An 11,724-nucleotide genomic window follows, 5' to 3' on the forward strand; every position below is an offset into this window, starting at 1 on the left:
GTTGTACAGGCAATGAAGATTTGGCTTAATTGGAGGACACCAGCTTTGTTGATCCATGGGCTGATGAGTAACTTACGGCATAGCAGACACAGTAGATTCAAAAAAAGTGTATTCATAGTCACATTGGCTGCAATGAGTTATCATATATGGCTAAATAGGAATGAAGTATTATGGCAACATAGCTGCAAACAGGTGAACAAAATTGTACAAAACATCAAATATGAGGTTAAATACAGGATCAAAGGAACTATATACAAAAGTCTAACATCTAGAAGAGACAAGATTTGGTTTGATCAACTGTAATTAGAATATTATATCAGACCTCTTGGGGTGCTGTAGGATGTAAATATGTTTGGTTTAATACACAATTATCTGATTTACCAAAAAAAAAAAAAAAGTAACTATTATAATTTGAGGGGGGAAATGCCCATAGGACTAGTATTCTGGTTTCATCTTAAAACCAGTTGATGTTAAGTGGAGTAACTATTTCTGTTATAAGGATATTGTTGTTCCTATATATTTTCTATGTGTGACTTTTTTCACATTTAGGGCCAGTTTGGTACAACTGTGCTGTGGGAAAAAGCAGCTGTAGCTGTGCTGTGAGAAAAAGCAGCTGTAGCTGTGCTGTGAGAAAAAGCTGCTGAGTGTTTGGTAAATTATAACTTTAGAAGTACTGTGAATTGGAAAAGTTGTATATAAGTGTTTGGTAAACTAGATTATTAGATAGCTGTTAAATATAGAATGACCAAAATAGGTATCATATGTATTTAACTAATTTTGTTTGAATAAATTTATACATATTAACATATTTATAATTATTTTTTATTTTATTAAAAATAATAATGATTTTTTATAATATTTAATTCTTTTAATATATACGTATAATAAAATGATTAATTAAATTTTAAAAAATAAAAAATCAACATAAATATTGTCTATTTTTAAATTATTATAAATTTTGATCATAACAAATAATTTAAATTTAGTCAATTTGATACGACAAAATACAAAACTTAAATAAAATAAAATAGATAAGAATATAATTTAATTTAATTATATCCCATTAAACTTGCAGCAATCAGATCTCTAGTATTGTCCATTTCATTTAAATTTGAAGCTCTAGCTGTCTCATCTTCATCTTCAATATTAGTTTGATCTTCTACACAATAATATGGATTATCTCTAATTTTCTCAAAATGTCGATCACGTTTTGCATGCCTTCGAATGTAATTATGCAAGGTCATTGATGCAATCACTATTTTCACTTGCTTCTGATATGGATAACTAGGCATATCTCTTAATATTTTCCATCTTTTCTTCCATACTCCAAAAGTTCTTTCAATAACACTTCGAAGAGAAGAATGTGCCTGGTTGAATACCTCTTTATAACCAGTAGGTTTGCTACCTCGTTGAAATTGTGGTAGATGGTATCTTTGGCCTTTATATGGTCCTAAAAAACCTGTAATTTGTGGGTATCCCGCATCCACTAAATAATATTTTCCTGTCAAATAAAATATAAAAATATAATTACAAAATTATAAAGACTTTAATATTTTATAAATGTGTTTAGATGACAACCTTGGGGAGGTTTTGGAAAATTTGAAGTTGAATCACGTAAAGCTGTATAGAAAATTCTTGTATCATGAGCAGAACCTTCCCACCCAGCATATGCATATATAAATTGCATATCAAAATTACATATTGCCATGACATTCTGAGTTGGTATCCCTTTTCTACCAACAAATGGTACTTGATCTTCAGGTGGAATTACAGCATTCACATGTACACCGTCTATTGCACCAATACAGTTCTAGAAAAAAAATACAAGATTATAAAAATATACTCTAGTTAGAAAAAAAATTATTAAAAAATTGTATAATTTTAAAGTATGACTTACCTTAAAATGAGGCATATATCTAGAATCTTTCAATATCTCTTCAGGAACATCTTTAAATTATGGGTCTGGTGGTTTTAATACATCTACACTCATATGACATAAAACATCTAAAACCTTGTTGAAATATCGACTAACTGTCTCGCCTGAGTGTTGGAATCGCTCTTGTGTTAATCGGTTTCCAGCACCGTGACCTAATGTAAATAAAAACATGCCTAATATCTCAAGAACACACATTCTCTTTGAACCCTTAAATCCATAATTAGCTTCCAATTCATCGCATAATTTAATGAAAACATCTTTCTCCATCCTAAACATGATATAACATCTACTTTCATTTCCTTTTAATATTTCCATCAACCACATATGACCAGTTTGAGAAGAATTCATACAAGGTGTCTTTTCAATATATGTTGTATAATAATGTTGAACAAAGTATGTAGCTATAGACGCCGATTGTAACTCAATCTCCTCATCCGTGTCTGCCATTATTTCTAATTTAAAATAAACCTGTGTATATTAAAGAGTATATAAAATACATGCCAAATAGCCATAAAGTCTTCATAACAAATGCAAGTGAAAAACATAATAAAGCATATTTATATTAAATAGTGACAACACCAAGTCTTGAGAGCAATTTAAAAAAAAAGTCTGTAAAGAAATAACATAATAAACATATACTAACGTCATAACACAAAATTTAGAAAATAAATACTACTACTACTACTACTATAAGTCATAGTATTATAATTATCCCAGAGTATGCTCATTCTTGAGCCAAGTAAGCATCAACTCAGGTTCTTCCAATGAAGCAAACATCTCTCTCTTCTCTTTCATGATAAACAAGCGAGTTGCAAATAAATACATGCTGCTCCCTTTCTCAATTCCAGGCAAAGAATTTAAAATTTTCATAACTTCGGTAATACTATTCTCCTTTCTAGCTGTTTCAATATTTCTACTCCTTGTCTCCACAGCATCAGCAAGGCGACCAATTTGTTCAAATATCATTAAAGGCCCTGTCTTCTTCATTTTTCCTTTTCCATGTTTCATTGCTTTATTTTGTTTCTCAAGTGGCTCGGCTAATCTCTTGTTATTTTTCTCTCTAAGAAATCTATCAGTATTAGGCATCTCTAGATCATCGTCACTACTCTCAAGTTGTTCATGTAAGGTTTCAATATTGTTAAAAGGTTTTTCAGACTCAGATGGAATTATTCCAGATGAAGGTGTCCAAGCATACTCTCCTGTAGCAACAGTGTTCATGAAAATCCTATCTAATTTTTCCTCTACCTCTGGTTCAATTCTCCGAATGCGAAACTTTGCAACATCGGGATGACTCTACAAAAAAATTTTGTTAATTAAATGTAACATTTATGAAAAAATAAAGTCTTTTAGTTTCATATAAATATTTGACAAGATTATAATGTACCTGTAATTTACTATTCCACCAATCTTCAGTTGCATCAATTGTATTCTTTTTTATATTCCATCCTAAGCCAGTTTCTTTTCCCTTGAGTAGCTTCCAAAGCTTCCATTCATTTTTTAATCCATCTGTTATACCCAGATTTCGAGCCATGGTAAATATGACCTCGAAAGCTGAGTTCGCAATAAATGGTCTCGTGAGGATTAGAGTATGATCTAGGATTGTAAATCGAGCATGCAAAGTATGATATATGATCTCGAATGCGGTGACCTCGAAATGATCTCGATCTCGAAAGGTAGCTCCGAGAACACCTTCATCTTCAGGGACTTCGGAGCATGGGTCTTGAGCTCGATGTACTATCTCGAAAGCAATGTCAGCTCGGGAGATGTCAGTGGCTCGCACAATGACATGAAACCTGAGATGCTGAAGCCTTGGAGATACGCTATAACCACCTTGAATATCTACAAGTATTGTAAACATGAGATGTAATCCTCATTTATTGATGTAAATCCCCAAGAATCGTGGGATATTATTTAGTCAGTTATGCATTCCCTGGTCTTCAGGGACGTTTCCTTGTTTATCTGATTAAAGGCATTTAAAGCCATTTATTTTTATTCACAAAAGAGTAACTACCCAAAATATGTGGGATAGTATTCTGCATTCTTCTCTATAAATAGAGAAGCCATGCACCATTGTAATGGACGGAAATTCTGATCTTTGAGAGAAAACTCTGGAGAATTCATGCTAAAGAATTTTTCAGAGATAATCTTAAGATTAATAACAGAGACTCGTGGACTAGGCAGATTTAACTGCTGAACCACGTAAAAAATCGTGTGTTTGATTTGTTTGTTTCGTGTGGCCATCGTCATCCATTGTTTTTGTGCTCTTCTTTTATCTGTTGACGAAAAACGGCGTCAACACCATCCCACTTATTTTTCAATTGTGGTCTAGTGTAATCTCTTCCAGTTGCTTTCTTCATATTTGTAATCAAGTTTACATATCCAACTTTATCTAAATAAGTAGTAGGACGATGCCCATCATCAACATCTTTGATACAGAAGTCTAAGAAAAAATTCAAACTCTCTGAATTCCATATTGCTTTACTTCTTGGTACATCACTCTTGGTGCAAATATTATTTTCATTTTCCATCTAATAAAAGTGAAATGATAAGTATAAAAAAAAATACAAAAGTAAAATGATGTATCCATATACGCAACAACTCTTATCAATCACTACCATCTATGTAAAACTAAATAATTCAACTAAAGTTCAACATATCCAACTTCAAGACTATTCTTAAAGAATCCCTTGGGAGAAGATAAAACACACACATATGTACATTCATATACATGTAAAAAGGTTACTATAAATCAACTTTTGAAGTGAGAAAATTAAGTAAAAATAAAAGAACTAAAAAGATATTTTTGTTATGTATATGGCAACCATAAATGATTCATCTTTGAATGTAAAAATTGTATTTTTAATGTCCACTTCTTGGCTGAGAGAGCAGACAACCATAAATGAAATTATTTTAATTATAGATATTGTTAGACAAAATATATCTCCTTTATATTGTTTATTTCACTCAAAACAAAAAGATAGAAATCTAATCTAGTTTTTGTATTAAAAAAGCATATGTATTCTTTCATGGTAATTCTTATTCTTTATTATTAAAGTTTATTTAGAAAAAAGATTAAAAAAAAAAAAGGCTGTGTACTCTCTCTCTGTGTCGTACTCTATTGGCACCCATCACTCTATATTTTTCTTGGTCAATCACAAAGGCTCATTTTTCAGTCAGTGTTGAATATTCAACTCTACATATGACTTTAATTCTCTCAGTGTTGAATATAACTCTATATACGACTTTAATTCTCTCTCTCTCTCTCTCTCTCTCTCTCTCTCTCTCTCTCTCCTCTGCGTCTTACTCTATATATCCATTAGAAACAAAAAAAATCTCTCTCCTTTGCGTCGTACTCTATATATCCATTAGAAACAAAAAAAACCAAATGCACTCTATATATCTATTAGAAACAAAAAAGGAAATGCATCAAAATAAACCATTAAACAAGTCCAACCCATATATATAAATATATACACACAAATATACTGGTATGAAGAGGATCGAATAACCCGGTATCACAGAAACAATAATCAAACCACTGTACAAATATATATATTTATATAATGCCCTTTAATAAATCTGTGTTTAATATAGCATTCAAAAAAAAAGTTAGAGAAATACCTTGACTTGATTGTGCTGGAGTTTTTGACAGAGAAGTGTAGTCCGTGAGGAAGAAGGAAGAAGAAATGGTGAAGCAAGGTGAAGAAGATTTAACGATTGAAAAAGAAGACCTAATAATTCTAATTTAAATGAGGGTATTTTGGTCCAAAAAAAATATCATTAAACCACAATTTCAGCTTCCCGTATAAGCTAAAATCTCAAAGTTGGTGTGGGCCAACTTTGATAAAAAGCTATAATTTTAACCTAAATTCCTAAAAAAGCTATTTTTTTTATTTTACCAAACACTTTTTAGTCAATAGCTTTTTTAAAAAGTGCTTTGGGCTTTTCAAAAAGCCATTCCAAACGGGGCCTTAATATGCCACCTCACGTTTGGACTTGAAAATGTGAACATTATGAACGACTTTAGATACAATAAGACCGAACATAAATATTTGATAGAATGTCACAAGACCGACTCAGGATATTTGTTTTGTGGGAATATAGGACATCACAAGGCTAGTCTGGAAATTTATGGATATACACGCCATCCAAAACAGGTCATAGAATCCAACACGAATCGACATACATTGGAAATATCAGAAGTAGAGTGCAGCGGATGACGAACCTGCTCTTGATACCATATTACAATTCGAGGAAGGAAATGTCACTAACACTAGGAATGTGGTTCCATCTTAAAATCGATTAGTATTAAGTAGAATAATTCTTTCCTTTATAAATATATTGTTGTTCTTATATATTTTCCACGTAAGATTTCTTTCACGTTTAATATTGATTTTTCAATTAAACAAAATAGGAGCAAAGCCAGGGCAACAACTGTCTCAATAAATGATCTCTTTTCCACGTGATGTGTTGTTTTAATTTTTTTTTCCAAACTTTTAGCTATTTGATAAATTTGAAAAATCCCATTCGAGCTCTAATAGCGTATAAAAAATAATAAGAGACTTGAATACAACAAACAATAAGCCAAGATGTATTAGTTATTCCATATACAACCAACATACAATGCAATGCACATTTTGGTTATTTTTATTTATAAAATTTATTAAATTTGTATCATTGTCATATAAATTTCAGATAAATAAATAATATTATATATAAAAGAATAACATAAACACATTAAATCAAAACACTATTTATGATTTTTTAAATATATATAATATGATAATTTTTTTATAAAAATTAAGATTATGTATTATATATTATTATAGTGATATTTTATAATATTTAAATTTATATTGATATAAGTATTAAATATCTAGTCTTAGTCTTGTATTAAATACTTTATAATATTTGAATTAGTATTAATATAATTAGTAAAAATTAGAATTATATATTATTATCATAATAATATTTTATAACATTTAAATTTATATTTTATAATATTTTTTAAGTCATTTTGCACTTTGGCATATTTTTTATAATTTTTTGCAAAATGACTTATGTCTAAAATTTCAACTAGCTGTTTGGAGTGTCAAAGATCATTTTGTAAAAAATTATCAAAATAGGCTAAAGTGTCAAATGACTTCAAAAATAGGTCATTTTGCCCAAGGAGTCTTATTATAAAGGAAAAATGATAAATATATAACATTTTCTTAATTTTGTATTTAAAAGGAATTAAGAGGTGAATCCTTGTCCACCATTAATTAATATATATTTACTAGAGTAAATAATGACTAAAATATCTAATGTTTTCAAAATGTTGTACTTTTATACCTAATTTTTTTAACGATAAATATACCATAATATTTTCAAAGAATTGTACTTTTATACCTAATATATTTTTTTGTGGTAAGTATATCCAATATTTTAAACAATTGTATTTTTATATTCATGGTAAAGATAGATTAACACTATATTAAAATATTGGGTATATTTACTGCAAAAAAAATGAGTATAAAAGTGCAACGTTATCATTTAGTACATTTACTAAAAAATTAGATATAAAGTACAATATTTTGAAAACATTGAGTATATATTTACCACAAAAAAAATTAGGTAAAAAAATACAACACTTTGAAAACATTGACTATTTTAAGATACATTTAGTTTATTTACTTTTCACATATCCACCAAAAAAGATGCAACACCATCTCAAAACCTAGCAAAGACTAAGCATTGTCAAAACGATTGAGTCACTCAATTTTCTCTAAAGGAAACAAAGTAACAATGAGTAACCTCACAAAATAAAAGAGCCACCATACTATTTAAGAAAGTAAATACAAACACTACTGATGGAATGGTCTACAGTACCCACAAAACGGGTATTATTTTCAAAACAAAACACAAATAAAAAGACAGTGAAAACTAAAACAACACAGGAAGGTGGCCAAGAACTCCATAAATAGTGACAATCTTAGCGTAGCACCATTGACCAGAACCAAGAAGTCAGACAATGAACAATGAAATCAAGAGTGAGCCCCGACAAAACAACAAGCCTAGCAATGATCTTCGCACTAGAGAGCACACAACCCCCACATTGTGAAGGAGTCAGTGCCATCAGAGATGAAGAGACCGAATTAGAACCAAAAGCCGAGCTAGCACCCAAAACTGAAGACCACCGAACCCTAAGCTCTAAAGACTCCTCTAACAAAGAAAGCAGAAACCTCTCGACCAACACACCACTAGTGCACTGGCAAGCACCAACAATGCTTTAGCATACATGAGGAAGTCTCTTTCGGGATTTCTCAAGAAAGAGAGTGATAGAGAGCAACTTCTTTAGGGGAAAAAATATAACATTTTTTTTTTACAAAGCTAATGTAGACATGTTAAGAGCAGCTCCAACCGGCCTGCAAAACAATAAATATAGTGCTAAAAATATACCAAATCAAATTCAACCCAACTATAAATTTTACATCAAATATGATGTTGTCTACCGTACCACCTTATATATAGTGTGATACTATAGATAACGATATAATAATATTGTACTTATATATAATATAATAATATTATTAATAAATTATTTCAAATATATACTATATTTATTAAATAAAATAATAAGAATATACTATATATTATTAGAGAGTATATTTTTAGTGTTACGACTGGACTAGGAAAATATTTTAGTGCTAAAATTACACTGTTTTAGTCTTGTTTCAACACAAATGTGTTTGTAGTTGGAGTTGGAGTTGGCCTAAGTACTTTAATAAATTACTATTTTAAAAAAGAAAATACATTAGAGTAAGAACTTTCATATAGTACAGCTTTCTTTAACATATCAGTGTACTGTCATATTCCTACTAGTCTGATAGGAACAACAACCAACTAACCAACTGTCCAGCTACCTAGTTACATGCAAAAAAATAGATATATTTTGTTAATGACTTGAACTATTTTTTTTTTTTTAAATATTTATACCTTATTTTCTCTATTTATATTATATATATGTGTTTTAATTATTGATCATATGGGAACTATTTCATATTCTTAAAATATTACATATCAATTACAGAAATTAGATAAAAGTAAATTAAAAATAGGGTAGGTAACTATTTGGTATTCTGTGTTTTTACAAAGTATCATTTTGGCACCCTCTGTTTTTAATAATGCTCATATGGTATCATGTATTTTAAAATCGTACATATTTGATACCCTAAACTCAAATTTAATTAATAAAATTTTACCAATTTAATCAAACTACTGTCAATTATGTAAGTTCTAAATTTAAATTTAATTACTTAATTACATATAAATGATGACAGTTTGATCATATTGACAAAATTTTATCTATCAAATTTGAGTCTAGACTATCAAATATGTATAATTTTAAAATACAGGTACCATACGAGCCTTATTAAAAATAGAGGGTATCAAAATGATACTTTGCAAGAACAAAGGATACTAAATAAGTAAATTCCCTTAAAAATAAAATAACTTAAATTAACCAAGTTAACTATGTTGATTCATCAAGAGCGAGAAAGATAAACATTAACTCAATTGCTAAGGGGTATTATTGGTGTCCAACACTACAAAAAATTGACATACTGTTATTAGTGCAATTCAACCTGAGATGAGATCTCATTTATATTTAATAAGTTTTATACGTGGTATGACTAATGAATGCCCTTGTGGGGGTGATGAGCACCATTCAGTAACAAATAAATATATAATATATAATTGCTTATATTCATTCCAATATTCTTAATTATTTTTAATTGGTACGTTAAAATAAATCCTAATCACTAAATTTTGGTAGGAGTCGATCTCAACCACTCATTTTAATTGGAAAAAATCTATAAATAGAGAAGAGATACTTGATGTAATAATAGAAAGAAAGCATTATTAGCGAGTAGAGCTTTTCTTCTTGTAATAACCATGAACCCTTTAGAATCGGCGGAGTTCAGAAGACAAGGCCATATGATGATCGACTTCATAGCAGATTACTACAAGAACATCGAAACTTACCCAGTTCTAAGCACCGTCCAACCGGGTTATCTCCGAACCCGTTTACCCGAATCCGCTCCAAACAACCCGGAACCCATCGAAACCATCCTCAACGACGTGAATCAACACATAATTCCGGGCTTAACCCATTGGCAGAGTCCGAACCATTTTGCTCTCTTTCCCAGCAGTGCCAGCACTGCCGGGTTCCTTGGTGAAACACTAGCCGCGGCACTCAACGTCGTCGGCCTCAACTGGGTCTCATCTCCCGCCGCTACCGAGCTGGAGACCATAGTCATGGACTGGCTCGGAGAAATGCTCAAACTCCCTAAGTCCTTCCTCTTCTCCGGCACCGGTGGCGGCGTTATGCAAGGGACCACGTGTGAAGCCATTATTTGCACACTCGTGGCGGCGAGAGATCGGAAACTTAGCGCTATCGGACGAGAAAATATTGGAAAGCTTGTTGTTTACGGGTCGGACCAAACCCATAGTGCATTTCAAAAGGCCTCCAGGATCGCTGGGATTCATCCGGAGAACTGCCGGATCGTCGAGACGAATAAAGCTACGTCTTTTTCCATGTCGCCAGAGATTATTCGGCGAATGATAATCACCGACATGGAAGCTGGGTTGGTACCGCTCTTTGTTTGCGCCACGGTGGTGACGACTTCAACTACAGCCGTCGACCCTCTCGGACCGATATCTGACGTGGCGAAGGATTACGACATGTGGGTTCATGTCGACGCTGCTTACGCCGGAAACGCATGCATTTGCCCGGAGTTCCGCCACTTCATCGACGGCGTTGAGGGAGTGAACTCGTTCAGCTTCAACGCGCACAAGTGGCTCTTCACCACACTCGACTGCTGCTGCTTATGGGTCAAAGACCCGAATGCATTGACCAGATCCCTATCGACAAGCCCGGAGTATTTGAAGAACAAAGCCACTGAGTCAAAGAAGGTGGTCGACTATAAGGACTGGCAGATATCCCTGAGCCGGAGGTTCCGATCCCTTAAACTCTGGCTCGTGCTTCGTAGCTACGGCGTCGAGGGACTCCAAGGGTTTATCCGAAGCCATGTCAAAATGGCGAAGCAGTTTGAAGCTCTCTTAGCCTCGGACGACAGATTTGAAGTTGTCGTTCCGAGGAACTTTTCATTGGTCTGTTTCAGAGTTTCTCCGTTCGCCATTACTAAAGTCAAACTCATTAGTAAAAATCATCATCATCATTACGAGATCGGAAACGACGTCGTTGGTAAGAAAGAAGAGTGTTATGTTATCAATGGTAATGCAGATTTAAGGGACACGTGCATAAATGAGGTGAACAAAGAGCTGCTGGAGTCGATAAACGGGTCGGGTCGGGTGTACTTGAGCCACTGCGTTGTGGGTGGAGCGTTTGCGCTCCGGTTGGCAGTCGGGTCAACTTTGACGGAGGAGTCTCACGTTGTTAGGGCTTGGAACGTCGTGAAAGAACATGCAGACTCAGTATTAGCTAATTATATATAGAGTGTTTGTATTTTGCACCTTAAAGGGTCTAATACTAAATAAAGCATCGCCTTATGATTGCTAAGCGATACTTCATCATTTTTATTAAATTTAAATAAGTAAGATCCAATATTAGATTGCACTAATAATAGTATGCCATCTATACTTGTGGTGTTGGGCATCAGTGGTGTCCCTTAGCAATTCTCTTATATATAACACCATTCGGTGCACCCAAACCACCATTTCACTATTTCATTACTTAAATAATTTATTTTTCTAATTTTTTTATCACGGTGTATATTGTTGTCATT

At 32.4% G+C, this 11,724-nt stretch overlaps 3 protein-coding genes across 3 annotated transcripts; 1 reads left to right on the forward strand and 2 right to left on the reverse strand.

Annotated features, from left to right (window-relative positions):
- Positions 1–1,049: 1,049 nt before the first annotated feature.
- LOC133832358 (uncharacterized) lies at positions 1,050–2,383 on the reverse strand. Its single transcript, XM_062262888.1, has 3 exons — positions 2,012–2,383; positions 1,579–1,810; positions 1,050–1,501 (listed from the first exon to the last, which is right to left on the reverse strand). The coding sequence occupies exons 1-3, from the start codon at positions 2,381–2,383 to the stop codon at positions 1,050–1,052; spliced, it is 1,056 nt and encodes a 351-aa protein (XP_062118872.1).
- A 261-nt stretch (positions 2,384–2,644) lies between these two features.
- On the reverse strand, positions 2,645–3,467 carry LOC133832961 (uncharacterized). The gene is made up of 2 exons (XM_062263417.1): positions 3,321–3,467; positions 2,645–3,229 (listed from the first exon to the last, which is right to left on the reverse strand). Exons 1-2 carry the CDS (start codon positions 3,465–3,467, stop codon positions 2,645–2,647), a joined length of 732 nt encoding a protein of 243 aa, XP_062119401.1.
- Positions 3,468–9,850: 6,383 nt separating this feature from the next.
- On the forward strand, positions 9,851–11,434 carry LOC133834084 (tyrosine decarboxylase-like). Its single transcript, XM_062263941.1, has one exon. It carries the CDS (start codon positions 9,872–9,874, stop codon positions 11,432–11,434), a length of 1,563 nt encoding a protein of 520 aa, XP_062119925.1. The 5' UTR covers positions 9,851–9,871.
- Positions 11,435–11,724: the final 290 nt, after the last annotated feature.

This window comes from Humulus lupulus, chromosome 1, assembly GCF_963169125.1.
Source record: "Humulus lupulus chromosome 1, drHumLupu1.1, whole genome shotgun sequence".
Classification (NCBI taxonomy): domain Eukaryota; kingdom Viridiplantae; phylum Streptophyta; class Magnoliopsida; order Rosales; family Cannabaceae; genus Humulus; species Humulus lupulus.

What these genes read in the sequence shown, in the direction of transcription:
- LOC133832358 (XM_062262888.1), bottom strand. Translation starts at nt 2,383, where the DNA reads ATGGCAGACACGGATGAGGAGATTGAGTTACAATCGGCGTCTATAGCT. An exon ending in TTAGTCGATATTTCAACAAG is followed by an intron (nt 1,811 to 2,011) that starts GTTTTAGATGTT and finishes TTTTTTTTCTAG; the next exon opens with AACTGTATTGGTGCAATAGA. An exon ending in TTTTCCAAAACCTCCCCAAG is followed by an intron (nt 1,502 to 1,578) that starts GTTGTCATCTAA and finishes TTTATTTGACAG; the next exon opens with GAAAATATTATTTAGTGGAT.
- LOC133834084 (XM_062263941.1), top strand. Translation starts at nt 9,872, where the DNA reads ATGAACCCTTTAGAATCGGCGGAGTTCAGAAGACAAGGCCATATGATG.
- LOC133832961 (XM_062263417.1), bottom strand. Translation starts at nt 3,467, where the DNA reads ATGGCTCGAAATCTGGGTATAACAGATGGATTAAAAAATGAATGGAAG. An exon ending in GGTGGAATAGTAAATTACAG is followed by an intron (nt 3,230 to 3,320) that starts GTACATTATAAT and finishes ATTTTTTTGTAG; the next exon opens with AGTCATCCCGATGTTGCAAA.